Genomic DNA, 16,471 nt, shown 5'->3' with positions numbered 1-16,471 from the left:
AAAAGCGGAATTCCGCGAATTAGCGGAAAAATCACATCCCTGTTTAAAGCATGTTTTGGTGCCTTGTATTCATACACATAAAATGTAATAAACGGCAATTAAAGAGATATGCTGATATTTGTCCAAAAGATGGCGACATCGAGCCTGAAGATTTGTGACGTAAAGGGAAATAGGATTAAGTAGTCTCGTTGAAGTCTAATACGTAATCTCGGTCAAGTTTTCCTCTGAAAATCATCAAAATGCTGACATTTAACAGAAGTTTTCATAGTCGTAGTATAAAAATACAGCAAAATGGCTGCAGTTGGAAAAAAATAATATGGACCTAAAATGCGTTTCGTTGCATTTTTCATATATAAAACGCCACCAAATTAAATTAAAAAGTGACGTTGTATGTTGTTTAAAATTGAGATTTCTTATACTATTTATCGTCTAAGGAGAATTCGAGTAAGATATTCGACGATCTCATGCTAGGAAGTTGGCTAACCCTCATCCACCTTCTTCCCAGCCCGGAGCTCTGACTTCCGCAATGCATTGTGGGTAATGTAGTATTGCCAACCACGGTGACAGGGTGTTTCACAACGCCCAAGGAGGAGTCGCAACCTCCGTCGAGGACTACCGGTACCACCATGCCCAGCTCGGGATGGCTTCCGGTATGTGCAAAGTGTTTGGACTTTGGGGTTTGGGGACAATTTGAAGTGGGTGAAAGTGTCCCTTTGTGAAATTTCCTGCATTATGTTTTTACTTCGGCTGTAATTTGGAGTAAAGGAAAAAGGGCGGAGAAAGGTGAGTCGATAGCGATTACGTGCTTTGTGTACACGGTTGCTTTGGAGGCGGGATAATGATCTAAGTTGGCTGATCGGTTACGAGACGATTCCGTGTCATGGTTAAACATTCACAGGAACACACCTTACGTATGCGCTTGCTTTTGTTTTTCAATGAAAAACGAAAGCATTTTCGGAGGTAAATGCATTTTTTTTCGACTTTAAAATGCATGTTGCAATTTTTGCCTGCACAGGTCGCCTGCACGCAACAAAGGCTGCACTCTGATCTGTGGTGTTTAGACATCATTTGGCGATTCAACTGTTTAATTGTGAGTTGAAAATGCGAATAATTGTATTTCTTATAACGGTTTAATGTTTCCTAGTCGGGATCGTTTATTTATTATTAGTTGGGCGTCACTTTGCATTGTATATTTTTATTTTGCACCTTCCAGTGGTGAAAAACAAGATTGATTTCGACAATAAGAACAAAAAATACCTTAACTATCATCCAAACGTGCGTTTTAAATTAGTTGATGGTCAGGAAATTAGTGTTTATTTTACATAACTCGAACCTCTCGTGAAGGGAACTTGACATAATTGCCATCTTGCTGCTATGGCTACCCAATAACCTCAAAAAGGCTTGGGGGGTTAAAATTGAGTTTCTATTCTTCCTTGTGCTCATTAATACTCGTTTTTGGTTTTAATACACCATACAATGAGATTTAGTGGTCAAATAATAAGATAACACACTGTCCCTTTAAAAGCAACAAAGGAGGCGCTTTTTGTTTAAAACAATCCCCCAAATTATGTTAGGGTATCCGAAATAACGCCCCCTTATAATAGGATAATTCAGTATGGGGGTTCATTTCTACAAAACAACCCCCAAAAAGTTAGATCTAAGCCATTTTTTTATTTAATTTTGGTTGTTGGTTTCGAGAGCACGTCGACGATGCACCTAACCACTAAAACAAAAATAACGAATAGGGTTGTAAATTCCTACAGTAGTGTGTTCGCCCAGTAAAAGTTAAGACTAATAAAAATGAGTCGAAATGTCTTTGCAAAGACAGACATGTTGAGTCAAGTCCGCTGTGGTTCCAAAAACGCGTTCTTTGAATCGCCGCCGGAGGTTTTATTGTGAAAACGACACGCGGATGTTGTCGTTTTCACCTTCCGCTAACTTGACGAGTCCCTTCCATTTACTACTGTATAATGTAGTGGCATCTTGAGCCCAGTCGGCGCGGGGATCTCTCGACTTGGGAGACGCTGATCGATACCGGAAGCGTTCCCCATCGGCACACCTCCGCTTGACAGCCGGCATTTCTAAGTGTAAAGCTCTTTCGGTTATCGGCTCGCTTTAAAACCCAACATCTAACCCAGGTAATTTTACACCTTATCGCGGAAATAAAGCGCTTAACTGTCTGTCAACTGGCCACGTCGTTGTGTTTTGGAAAGTCACACGCCATTAGGAGCTAAGCAGGTGTCGGGGCCTGTCTTTCAAAAGTGCCCTGTCCGTCAGATATCGATTTTCCCGTCTTTATCATGTCGACTGTTGCTTTTCATATAATTTGAATTTCGGTGTGTAAGTACCATGCGTTATAAATTGGGTGTGAATGTGTTGCTACGCTTGTTGTCGAAGCCTTTTTTTTTAATCACCCAGTGTTATAGCAACAGCTCTGGTTTATTGTGGCTCTGGCCTAATGGCTCCCGAAGTCAATTTCCCCTTAGAGAAAATGTCTATTGGACTGAAGCTTCTTCTATGCAGCTCCAATTGGACGTTTTCCTGTAATGGGTCGTTAAAAGGCAGCTATGATGGGTGAAGCGATCTGCCGGGCTTGATTTATTTGCACAAGGTTGAATAGTGATTCCCAATTGTATAAATACAAGTCACAAAGACAATGCTGGTGTGGATTGGTAGGACATGAAGCTGTGACTGAAAATTTCAACCTGTCCCCTAACTGTTTTGTTGTTGTTTGTTTTATCGTAAACCCCAAAGCAGAGGTCGGGAACCCTTTTGACTCAAAGAGCCTGCGCTGCTTGTCCTCAGTAGGGTCGCGGGGGTGCTGTAGCCCATCCCAGCTATCAGGGGCAGTGGGCAGGGGACACCCTGAACCGGTTGCCAGCCAGTCGCAGGGCACACAGGGACAGACAATTCGCTCACTCATTCACACCTAGGGACAATTTGGACCAGCCAATTACACTCCAAGAGCCATAAAAGCAAAATATTGTAATTTTTTTTCCCAGTGAAAGCCAAACCATATATTTTAAGACAAAATCAAACAGAGCCATTGACCCAGACAAAAGCTAATTTTTCTGCACATTTTATTTCAGTATGTGACCTGTAATGATTTGATGAAATATATAGCGTAAGGGGCTGTAGTAAATTCAAAATCCCAAAGGTGAGAAATACCAGGAAAAGTATGTTTGTGTCTGTGTGTGGAGTCAAACTTTGGAACAATTTACAAGACAAGATCAAACAATGTCCAACTATTCACGTTCAAATTTAAATACAAAAAAATATTACTGGCGGAATACAGAGATGAAGAAAACGGGGTATGAGTGATACGGGAGATTGGAAATACTGAGTTTACAACTATGGTTAACTTTGTTGTTATTGTTCCTATTGTTATATCATAATTGTTATTATTATTATTATTGCTATTGTGGTTATTATCATTGGTGTCGCAGTGATGTTTGGTGACTAGTGGCATTATGACGTTGAGAGAAGGGTACTACGATGATTAGTGTATGAAATATGTTACTATTGTTATTATTATAATTATTGATATCTGACCTATGTAATGTGTGTATCCTTGAGATTGTGTTGTATTTAGACACAAAAGAGGAGCTATCTATAGAATGTAATGAATGGGGAAGATGAAGGGGTCGAGGAAATAAGCGTCTGCTTCTGACTACCCCTTTTCGAACATGTTATGATAACATTATTTTGTTGTTGAGTCATTGTTTTTGTCCTGTTTTTATTTGAATGTTCGAAATAAAGTTTTCATTCATTCATTCAACATAAAAATGCCAAAGTGTATGTCCCATATAAAAAAATATCCCACTTAAACTGTGTCTGCCTTAAACCGCTAATATCGTTGGAGTTCATTTTCACTCGAATTTTTGTAATGAATAACTTCAAAACAAGGTGCGAGCAGAGTTCGTAAAAAGTCATAAAACACTAGGTGACGTTGTCATGAGTTTTTACCTTGTGAATCGAGTGGTCTTTAATCATCCTCTATTTTGTTTTATAGATGCGAATCTTCAACATATTTGAAAACTATTCGTTTAAAAGTCCTCGTGCGCATCATTGATCATTTGTCCTTTTTCTCATAACTTGCGAAAACTAAATGCTTGAAAAAATATCCGAGAAATTGTAGAAGACGGACGTCACACTCACATGTGTTTTCTGATGCCTCTCGTTGGCTAAGAGATACTGAAAAATATCCCAATGACAATTCCTCTAGGTAGCCTTATAGGTATTTTACCGCTACTGTAGGTGTCAGCGTGTCCGAACGAAACAGTGAATAAACAATGTTGTGATCGACCAGCACCGCCTCTGCGATCGCCTGGTAGATCGCGATTGACATAATGTGCTTACTTGTAACACTCATTCTATTTGAATCTGTTTCAATTGACAAATTACCCTGGTTGTGTCAACAATTTAGCCCACTGGTGTTTGTATGAGAATCTGCTTGTTTACAGATGTTGTCCTACCTTACCTCTGAAAAAATAGTACACCAGGTCCTATCACATGACCCAGCCCGATCCTCATGAATGGGTCAGGAGGGCACCCATTCTTCTTTTCCAACTGAGTTCTTTATTTTCATTGTTCCAATTTCAATATGTCTCTCCAGGTACGTTTAGTTTAAGTGAAGAGTCAGACTGGCACAAGAGTTCGGATTTTTTTTATTGATCCGATGAATCATTTTCATAAATAGTGACGAACTAGCATAATGGCCAGGCGTTGCCGGGCTCGGCGGTGCCGGGCATTTTACTTGGGCGAAGTTGTTGGGGCTACGGTTTGTTCAAAAAGTGCTTGAGAGGCACAAGTGAGTGCTAAAGAGGTGCATGCAGCTTTAGAAACACATATGCACAAAAGCAGATGTTCATTGATTTTGTTGGTATTTGTTGGAGGTTTATTGGTGCCTAAAGTACAACTTTGTAGATGTTCACGAAATCGGTTCAGCCGTTTGGGAGGCTTATGAGTTACATACGTATACACACACACACACATATCAGGATTTTTGAATAAGTCTAGCCTATTTAGAGAATTCTAGAAGTCTAGACTCGGTCTAAATAAACAACCCTGTAGATCTGTACATGGTGTTTGCTAATAGTCCGATTGGAAGAGGCGAAGCATTAGCAATCTAAGTACGCAAATAGAAAAGGGTTCTGCATTTAACTTAAGACATTAAATTATTTTTATTTTTATTAATGTCACTTAAACAGTCAACAAAGTACCGAGCATGTTTCCTCCTTGTTTCAAAAGTGTGCCTCATTGTTGCGTCTTGTGTGTTTACAAATTGTGCTCGTTCAGGTCTAGATACAACTTTGGCATTTTCGCCTTGGGGGCAGACAATATAATGGAAATGTCCCTGAGAAATCAACCAAGTCAAGTCAAGTCATGTTTATTTATATAGCCCTTGATCACAAAGATTCTCAAAGGGCTGCACAGACCACAGATTATTGCAAACCACATACACCTCGGGCTTGTTTAGCGAGTGACCCGGAGTTTGCGTATATCATTCATCTCTCTTCTACAAGTCCACAGTTGTTTGCAATACCATTGAAGAAAAAAACAAAAACTTGGATAAATAAATTGTGTATGATCAGTAATACACACAAGTAGTCCGGTTAGTCAAATGGGTATACATTCAGGAGTACTCAAAAAATTAAGGAACACTTTCAATCAGAATATTTTAAGTCAGACTAAGGCCATAATCTGATTTCTTTGTGTGTTCTGTTATGTTTACATAACCTTGACTTTTGCCTGCATGCAAATGTATCCTCTGCAGTTAAACTGTGATGCCAGCAGTTTTATATGGGAAACCCACCCGTCCCTTTCCCCAGCCACTTTGTCGAGTTATCCGCAAAAGCACGCAAGACATTCCTAAACCATTTTCGAGAAATAGTGTCTTTAGTGTAATCCTAAAGTCCTCCCATCAGGGATAGTTCTTCACTTGGGACATTCTAATCAGGTGCCTTGGCCACTTCAACTGGGCACCTCCTAAAGCGTAGGAGCCAATTCTGACACACCATTGCAGAGCACTCCTTTTATTTTTGATTGCGTCTGGGTTTCTCTCAGTCACAATTTATAGCTTGAGGGGTCCATCAATTGTTCAATGAATTGAGAACTTTTAGTGTAGTTTTTTTTAAACTGCAATGTTAAGCCTTTTGATTGCACTTTGTATATAACCCCTGCTTGTAAATAGTACATCAAGATGCTTGATTAAATCCACTTTTGGCAGAGCACTATATAGGGCACAGCACCCTTTTCACACTTAGGGCCTTGGTTTTAGATATGGTGGCGCGATATTGATCTCACATGCTTTCTCACACTAATGGAGATCACAGCTTGAAGAGGCCAATTGTACCATGTCATTTGCAAAAGGCAAAGGGCCAATATAGAAGCCGTCAAACCAGACACCCTATTAGATGTGCTTAGAAATTCCATTTAAAATTCGAAACAGAATCAATCAGAAAAGACAACCTCAATGAATCAAACTTGAAATGGGAACACATTTCTAACCCCCTAAGTTTGTAATATAGAGACAAGAGAAGCTTTTATATTCAAACTCTTGAGCCTTGTGTAGAAATGCCTACAAATGCCAACAGTTCACACTTATTGTCATGGATGGGATAGGAAGATGGTGTGACGATATATTACAGGTGTAGAAACATTAATAGAAAGTTGAACAAAGCACAGAGGAGTAATTTTAGGGCTCTTGATGAAAGTGGGCCGCTGGTCCCTGCTGTGCTCTTTTCTTTTTTGGGACGGACTTGGCGAAGACGTTTTACCTGACCCTGATAGAAAACATCCTTCATTCTTTTCTGTGTGGGCGGCTGATGAGACTCTCTGATTACCTTTACTTTCTCAATCAGAATCAGTTATTTGTTTGGAGATCAAACAGCATTTTGCATGAATTCAGAAAGTACACATACAGTGCCATGAAAAAGTATTTGCCCTCTTCCTGATTTTTTTTTTTTTATGCATATTTCTTCATTCACAAAGGTTTCAGATCATTAAACCCATTTAAATATCACACAGGGACAACCCAAGGAAATACAAAATGCAGTTTTGAAATGTTGACTCTATTTATTAAGGCACAAAAAATCAAAAACTATGTAAAAAGCCCCACCCTTCCTGGGTTAAATCACAAAGTGTCTTTGTGCAGTTTTGGGAAAGCTGAGGTCAATTCCACGCCCAGACCCAGAATTGATTGCCCCCCAACTGTGGTAAATCAAGACATCACTTAAATTGAATCTGTTAGACAAAGTGAAGTAGGCTACAAAATCTCAAAAAACAATTGACATAACGCGATCCAAAGAAATTGTAGAAGAAATGAGACCAAAAAAGCAATTTCTAATAATATAATAATAATAATAATAATTTCCTTTGTATTGTCATTCTTTGTAACAATGTACACAGAACGAAATGTCGATACACCTGACCCGTTGTAGCGAGTCGGTGCAGCCGCAGCCAGAGGGCGCCGCCATTATACCAATTAGGTATGTCTCGGTCGAGGCGCGAACCAGCGACCTCCCAGTCTCAAAGCCGGCACACTACCATCTAGGCTACTGAGCTGGTTGCAGTGCTCCGACAAACCACTGTCAGAACCATTATCCTCAATTGGAGAAAACTGAGGACAGTAGCAAACTTTCCTAGGAGTTGGTTGATCACACAAAAACCTCAAAAAACAGTCATATGATTGCAGGCCTGTCTGGCCCCAGTGATGGTCAGTGTTCATTACTCCACTATTAGAAAGGCACTGGCAAAAACTGGCATCAAAGGGAGAGTTCCCAGGCGAAAACCCCTGCTGTCACAAAAGTACACTGTCGTCTCACATTTGCCAAAAAAGGATCTTGATTATCCTCAAGACTTTCATAGAAACAGTCTATGGACTGGTAAGTCAAATTTTGAATTTTTTTGGAATGTGTGCAGCTTGTTACACCTGGTGTAAAAATGGCACAGCGTTTGACAAAAAAAACAACGTAATGGCAACCATAATGTTGGTATCAGTGTGATGGTCTGGAGTTGCTTACCTACCTTGGGACCAGGACAACTTGCTGTGGTGACAGAATAATGGATTCTGGTGTTTACCAGGAGATTCTGTACAAGAACCATGAGTTTTTCCCCTCAGAGTCAAGTGTTCTTTGATCATGCAGCAGGCCAACGATTCTTAACACATCAGCTTATTCACCTCTGAATGGCTCAAAAAAATAGACTGTCTTAGAGCGCCAAGTCAAAGTCAGGATTTAAATCCCATTAAGATGTTGTGGTGTGACTTTTAACGGATAGTTCATGATAGAAAACCCTACAAAATGGCATATTTGAAACAATTTTGGAAATAAGCGTTGGCCAACATTCCTCCACAGCGTTGTGAAAGACTTACCATTTATTGTGAACATTTGATTTCTGTTATTGCTGTCAAAGTGGCCCAACTCGCTATAGGTTTAGAGGGCAAATCCTTTTCACATAGGGCCTGAAAGATTTTGATGTTTTTTGTGCCTCAATAAAAGGAATTAATATTTCAAAACCGAATTGTGTATTTCGCTGGATTGTCTGTGTGATATTCAAATTTCAAACTTTTGTGAGTGATAAATATGCAAAACAACAACACAGAAATCTGGAAAGGGGCAAATACTTTTTTACGGCACTGTAATTATTTTCCTTCACTGAAATTAGTGGCCTGTGTTCCCAAATCCTGAGCTTGGGAGTGTGAGGCTAACTGCTGATGTTGTATTGGTCGTTTGTACAGCCCTTTGAGACTTTTTGTGATTAAGGGCTATATAAATACACTTGACTTGACTATTTAAGGATGGCATAGCCTAGCCAGCTGCTGCTGTTTCCTCTCCCGTCGTAATTGAATTAGTGCAAGTAACATGTAGTGGTGAGGGTTTTTGCACTCCACAGATGGCTGGTTATACAGTCCCCACCATAGGGATTGGTTTGTCATGTATAGTTATGCATGCTCGATTGGCTTTTATCTGCCTGTTGTGTGTCTTTGTGCAGCAGGCACTGAACCAAAGAGAAAATGTTATCTGATGTCATCCATAATGTTGGTGTGAATGAATATTCAACCTTTTAACTTTAGAGTAGATTGACTGCAAGTTTGAATGAATTATTTACTTATACGGGGTTTCATTGTACTTTTTGTGTTATTTTGCTTTACAGAGCTGCTTGTAAGTCGCGCATGTGAACTCACACTCGCTTTCAAAGCTCTTGTCTGCTCCCAATATCTGGAAATCCAGAAATCGGCCCAGGGAAGGGATTGCTAAAAGACTTCTTGTGTGTTAGAGGACAATCGAATTTGTGGTTTGGTCCTCTACAACAATAGTTTATAATATATAATGAGAACATAAAATTATGAAAATGCCTCAGCTCAGGGATGCTGCTGGAAATGTGAATTTCCCTTCGGGGATGAATAAAGTATCTATCTATCTATCTATCTATCTATCTATCTATCTATCTATCTATCTATCTATCTTTGTTGAAGCAACTTGAGTAAGAGCAAACAAAAAGAATACTAGTCATGAGTAAAGATAGTGGGTTTTCATGCATTTAGTTTGTTTGTTTTTAATAACTCCAGGCACATTTGATACCATTTTGCATGTTTATTTTATTTAAATAGAAACCTGTCCTCTAGGCATAGTCGACTTAAAATGTCAGTTTTTTTGGGGAACTTTAACTTGAAAGGAATGTGGTCAGAAATGAGCAAACCAGTCCAAAAGCTTAAAAAAGAATCTCGATCAAATCCTGTCGAGCGCTTTTCCTTGTAGCAGACTACAAATCGTAGGAATGGCAAAATTGTTCATGAACTGAATGGCAAAGAAGTGATGTTACCTCGAAATGTTTACATTTGATTATCTATGTCCCCCAAAATTATTTGTTATTCATTGTTTAAGGGTGTTTTATGGCAAATATATCCTTCCCAAGTCACTTACTTGTTCACATTTCCTTGCCTCATGTTATGGGTGGGTTTCCCTTAACCAATCCGGTTATGGGGAGAGAAATTCCTGTAGTGTGTGTGTCTTGGGAAAGTACAGCCTGGCTTTGGCCATTTTGTTCTGCTATACACCTGGGTGCTTTAATAAAATTGTATCCATCTTTTTTCTTCTGTGATTAATTGTGCGGGTCTAACTACTATTTCATGTTGTTGCCAAAAACTGAAAATAGAAATAGTTGACAATGAATTCCATTGTCAATTATTGTATCCTGAAACGTTTTTCCAATAGAGTATGACATGAATATAATCGCTGAGAGACGCTCGTGTGCAATAGCGTACCTGTCTCGAGCGGTAATTCAAACCCACAGAAATGGCGGCAGCAACATCAAGTACGTGTACAAAAACCTCTGAAGCTTGGGAGCATTTTAGCCCAGATACAATCAATAAAAAGACTGTTTGCACATCTTTCAAAGCAGACCTTTTAAAGAACACGTCGGACATTTGAACAAAACAGATTCTGACTCGCCTCTGTAAAATTTAACAAACATTCTAGTTAATGTGGCTTTATACGCGTATATATTTTGCTAGAAAATAGAGTTTGAGCATTATGCCAAATTGTGCTTGGGAAAAGTATTTGACAATAAATGCATGCAAGTCTGGAAAACAAACGTCACGTGTTAAAACATTAAAAACCACAAACTCCAGTTGTCAAAACCGTTCGATTTCAAACTGTTGAGAATCGTTAAGTTCTTTTGTTACAGACTGAGCACTTGACCACTAAATGCACTTCACAAATTATGTTTTATTTACTGTTCTACTGCTGCTAATAAGTCTATTTTTGGTTTACAGGGATAAAGAATGTTTTCTTGATTAAAATTATTTATTTGCCTGTCCCTAGATTTATTTATGGGTTTATGTCTCTCCTGACTGAGCGCTTCACCTATTATAATTTATTTAATTGGTATACAAATTGCAGTGCATTTAGTAAAATATTTTTCATTTTAATTATCTTTTGGTTTATATTTTTATTTTTCACATAAATTTCAAACCTTTGTGAGTGATAAATATGCAAAACAACCACACAGAAATATGTGTGAAATAACTTCATGTTAAATTTAAGAAAGAAATTAATAATCATCCGATTATTCGACTAATAGTTTCAATAGTCAGTGACTAAGTCGACTATTAAAATAGTCTTTAGTTGCAAACCAAGCGGGGTAGCAGAGAGCCAGGCTCTATCCCTCATGATGAAAACGCGTCCTACACCCTAAAACTCGTTGCCAATCTGTTACTTACTGCTCTGTCCACATGCATGGAAGAGACTTTACTTTGCATCATATTACCATTTACCATTTTTAAACTGATATTGACAAGGGAAGTAGGCCACAAACATCCCATTTTCACGGACACACTTTAAAGCCATCTGTGTGTGTTACAGGAACAGGGAGTGATGCAGACTTCTGTTTGCACGTGTAACATATTTACACAACCTACACGCTCACCACTAGCCCCGACATGTCATGCAAACACAACATGCGTCTAAAGTGGCGGAAATAACTAGTTTTTGCTCATTCCTTTCAAACGCCCCAACTCCCTCAGATCTGCTCTTTTATAAACCAACAAGATTTTTGTTTTATGGTCTGTCAGTGTAATAGGCTTAGGGGGAAGTTGCACTTTGTCCTTGACAGCCAATTGTTTATTGTTGAGGGCAAAATATCCTGTGATTTTAAGCTCTTTCAGCATAAACAAATGGGAAGTAAAATATTGTTTTGCAATGACGATTTTATTTATTATTAATCTAGATTAATTGGGTGGGTGTGGTTCCCACCAGGATGTAGTCAAGTCACATTTATTTAATCACTAAAATTCTCAAAGGGATGCTTTGTTCTTGAAAACCAGCCCTCTCAACATTCATTCACGTTACTTGGCTGTTGACGTGTGTAATGACAAAACTCGGATCAAAATTGAATATTAACTTTGGGGAAATTGTACTCAATGCCCGGGAAATATTCATTTGTACAGTGAGGGTGTAATTTTCTAAATCGTATAACTGCTACTTGTTTGAAGTTTGAAGTTTAAAATACAACTGAATGTAGCAATTGTGTCAAGCTGTGATACTACCACTCCCTCTGCAAAACACTGGAGCGTTTGCCCCAAAATGCTCTAAAGGGAAGACTAAGGCGCAATGAAAAATTCAGGAGTCTTTGAACTCCTTTTGGCACTAGAACATTAAAGATGTAGAATCATCTTTATCATTAAAGTGGGGACAAAGGAGCGGATTTTATTGTCTTTTTGTACACTAAATGTTTTATAGAGCACTTTGAGTGGCAATTTATTGCCTGTAAAGTGCTTTACAAATAAATTTGATTTAATTTGAACATTAACATTTGAAGTGTACAAATGGAAACAAGACTTTAAATCTATTAAAGAAAGTCCTTTACGGACAAATATTAAGGTGATTAAGAACGCTATATGTGTGTTTTCTTGGCACTTTCGCTATAAAAACATAATCAAAATTAGTCCTTTCAATTTCCATTAGTGTTGTAGATTAATTGATAATTTGTTTAGAAATCTCGGTTTCCTACCAATTCACATGGTTTGCCTCGTCAGTATGTTCCTCATCGTGAATATGAAAAAGCCTACTTTTGTTTCTACCTTTTTTGGGTAGTGGGATATGAACTTAAAAATATTTTCATTTTCGTATTTTCTTCACTGTCTAGCATAGTTTATTTTTTAAGCTTCACTAGCCGACATACTTTTGATTACTTTTGTTTCTCTTTTTCTAGGTGGATGAAATGGGTGGAGCTGCGATTTTCCCTATGCTGGCAACCTGAGGGAAAACAATTCTGTATTGCTGCTGAGAAAATCTGCCACCCACACTCATGACCTTCTTCTGTGTACTTATAAACCTTTTTCTTCATTTCTAAAGTTGATAAATTGTTATTTGTGTTAAGGCAGGATATATAGCATTCCTCTGTTTCGACTGGTTTACCTGATAGTATTTCTGCCTTTTCCTTCAGGAACATTTGATTGCTGTGCCTCAAAATCTGTGATGGAAAATCGCGGTGAGTACTGAGTACCAAGATGGATGTTGAGGCTTTGTTAAGTGCATAGTTAATGCTGCAGAAAAAGCTGAAGAACCATTCGTGGTGTATATCCACAGTGTTTATAAGGTCTGTCTAGCTTGTGGATTCTTTATGAGCCAGTGAGGGAAAGAGCCACCCATCTTCAGGGCCTCAGTGTGTGGATCCATTTGTTCTTTTGCTGTACATTAGCCTAAGTGTCAAGTGCATTGCTGCAAGGCTGTGTCATGTGGAGTTCATCAGTTTGTTAGTTTGTTGTCTTTGGATAGAATTTGGATTTGTCTGCTTAAAGGGTTGGCTTTCATAAACTGTTGCTCTATGAATTTCTATGAGCGTAAAAACATGTAAAACACCACATAATTTATATATGCTGAATTTGGTTTTATAGTGTGAAAGAAAGTTTGTTCCGGGTTGATTACCGAAACCATTAAGTTTTTATGAAGATATTAAAATCATACGATAAGTCTAGAATAACTTTTTTTTTAAAGCAAGAACAGATTTTGCATTATCCATGCCAGAAAACTACACTTATATTGTGAATACTAATTCAAACCGATTGTTTCTGAAAAGCTTTACTGTTATACCAGGTATGTCAAAAATACGGCCTGCATGCCGGATCTGTTCCGTTGGATGATTTAATTTGGCCCACCGTAAATTTCTAAGTGTGAGCTCATTTCTATCAATAGTTAAGATTAAAAAAAACACAAAAAAAAAACAGATGGTCCCCCACTACTCTAGAGGGCAGTAAAGGTGTAAAAGAGCTGACATCCAAATTGTTACACGTTCAATGCCAAACATGAAACTCATTTTATTTCCATGATTTATGAATAAATATGTTGTGCTTAGAAAAGATCCCTCATAATCTGTGATTATCGGTTCTAAGGTAGGCTACAAATGTTAGGCTGAAAGATAAATCATGGAAATGAAAAACAAAGTTAAGTTTTTGGACTTTACATTTTTTTACTGATCCGGCCCACCTGATAACGTATAGTCAGGATCCGGCCGCTGAGCCAAACTGAGTTTGACATGCCTCTCTTATACTTTTTAGCTTCTTCAGTGCCATAGTGGTAAGTTGTTTACTCCGAGACTGGGAGATCTTAAATTTAATTCTTGGTCACATGAAAACAAATTTCCCTCCTCTGAGGTGTGTATGACAATCTGTGATTCTTTGAAAAAAGTTTGCTGGTTTTAGAAAATGAAATTCTGTAAAGCAATTTTCATTCCATATAATTTGCAAATCACGGATAGGAAATTTGAAAGTCGGATATTTCTGTGAGAACAAATAAGGTATGACTTTACTAATATATGCTTTTCTATAATTGTTTGTTAGATTAAAACTTGCCATGAGTTGTTATATTATAGCCAATTATCACATCTCAATAAATTAAAAGCTGATATTTGTAATTGTCCTACTTTAAATTGTATTATTATTTGAAACCTTTCGTGTATTTTTTTTTCTTAATGCTACTAATAGATGCTGTGTCATATGATTTAAGCAGAAGAAGCCTAATATCAAAACATAAAATTAGACCATTATTCACATATGTCATCAACCGGTGTTTTAGAAAATAACACATTTCCTTTTAAAATATACCTTATTTATTTTCCTTTAACACTATTTTTGTTCAAATTTCTTTATCAAAATAATTTATGTTTTTTCAACTATAGTTAAGCTTACCCCTGCGACAAAGATGGACCTCTTGTAAAAGATATACAATTCTTTTATGTGCAACCATGGTTTAAACAAATGACTCAGCTTTAAAGAATGCAAGACAATGTCTGGGTGTGCATGCAAAATGCACGTCCTTTATAGCAAAAACTTGCTTCAGTGTGCCCATTCGGTGAAGTTTGGCCCAGCCTGGTATCCAGGTCAGGCCAACAGGTTCTGGGCTCATGCGGATTGGCTCAGCTCTTTCTGGAATCTGGCCCAGTGTGGAGGCTGTATGTGGGGCACAAAAAGAAAAGAGGAACTCTGTTGACTACACATGCACATACACACTCACGCACACACTAGCTCGCCATCATTTAGAAGCAGATGAGATGCAGCCAAACTCTTAAGAAAACCCAATCTAGGCATAATGACACAGCTCAGTGCTTAAAAGTCCTTTGAGGACAATTTGGACGTTTTTTTTTTTTGAAGACACAAGGAATAAAATTGCATTATTGGGGTGCATATCCCCCTGCTGCACCCAGTTTTCTTACCCTCTGTGCACTATAATAATCCTAATGCAGTTTTGGGGGAGAGTATTTTAACTAGTACTTTAAGCTAAGTCTTAAGAATGATTATGTGACAGTTGAACACGTACGATAAACTGTGTTGGGCTGTAATGAGTAGGCTGAGCTACATTTGATAAATCAGCGGACAACAGTGCAATGTCTGCAGGCTGGTATCCCCCAAGTAACATTTTGGTAGTCCTTGCGTAGACCGGTTCCAAAATTAGCTCACCAATGATGGGTCAATGTGATTTTGCAGGGAATGTGAAATTAGAAACTATGAAAAAACAGAAAGAAAAGTGTTTTATATTGGTAGTGTCTTCTCTTACTGAACAGAACATATTATTTACATAATCAGTGTCTTTAAATACATGATCAATTCTTAACTCTGGATACATCTTCATAGAATTAGCCTATCATATATGTCTGTGATTATTTTAGAGTATTTTAGCCCTGTTCTGAATTATACATCCGATAATGGTAAATGGTAACAAAATGTACTAATATGATAACAAAATATTTTCAGAAATGCGAATCAATACAAAGTATTTCCCAGTTTCAAACGTCTTTTTAAGTATAAACACTAGAATTGCAAATAGGTTGGATGCCATGTCAACAAACCACATTATTTCATATGCACCACATTTCCTGCATTATAAGGCGCACAGGATTATTAGGCGTACCCCCAAATATATTATTTTGGGATCTAATTTTTTTTATATATATTAAGATGCACGGAATAAAAACTACAGTAAGAGCTAAGGTTGCATAAAAAAATTAATGCATTTAAAATAAAATATTTTGTCCATAAGTTAAGATTATCTTGTTTCACCCCTAAAATTAATTTTAGCAACAATTAACAAGTTAACCACAAGATGGCACTCAAAGACCAATTTATTTTCCCCAAACGCAGAACAGTTACTGTATGCAAAATAATTTAACAAATCAAAAAGGAGTACGTAATTTTGTACCAAAAAATGACGATGAAAAAAAATCGTCATTCAAGTAATCACAATGTTTCATACTTAAGTAAAATTATTGCCTAAATCAATAACAAAAGAAGATTTGCAATGAGCATTCGAAAGTTGGCGATTGAGCTGCCATTGTAGTTCTGTTCTTCTTCTCTTTTGTTCCTTTCAGCAACAAACAATTAACATGTTAACCACTAGAGGGCACTCAAAGACCACTCTGTATGTTTCTCAAAGGCAATATAGTTACCATATGCACCCTCATTTAATTGTAAATA

The 16,471-nt window shown here is 37.7% G+C and overlaps 1 protein-coding gene across 4 annotated transcripts in view; it reads left to right on the top strand.

Annotated features, from left to right (window-relative positions):
* The first annotated feature begins 548 nt into the window (after positions 1-548).
* The window catches only part of phactr4b (phosphatase and actin regulator 4b), a 41,653-nt gene continuing 25,730 nt past the window's right edge, over positions 549-16,471 (top strand). Inside the window, exons 1-4 of one of the 4 annotated variants that reach the window (XM_088327357.1) lie at positions 648-783; positions 1,016-1,090; positions 12,715-12,825; positions 12,949-12,993. In XM_088327357.1, the coding sequence (XP_088183483.1) occupies positions 12,981-12,993 (13 nt within the window). In that variant the 5' untranslated portion in view covers positions 648-783; positions 1,016-1,090; positions 12,715-12,825; positions 12,949-12,980. Of the gene's footprint in view, positions 784-1,015; positions 1,091-1,968; positions 2,139-12,714; positions 12,826-12,948; positions 12,994-16,471 lie in introns of those variants that run through there. The other 3 variants (XM_088327358.1, XM_088327355.1, XM_088327356.1) reach the window with 3 other exon arrangements.

The sequence above is a fragment of the Urocampus carinirostris genome, chromosome 2, assembly GCF_059441175.1.
Source record: "Urocampus carinirostris isolate Australia breed hairy pipefish chromosome 2, RoL_Ucar_1.0, whole genome shotgun sequence".
NCBI classification, from domain to species: domain Eukaryota; kingdom Metazoa; phylum Chordata; class Actinopteri; order Syngnathiformes; family Syngnathidae; genus Urocampus; species Urocampus carinirostris.
Note: the sequence above shows the minus strand (reverse complement) of the source record. Positions and strands in the feature narration are given on the sequence as shown.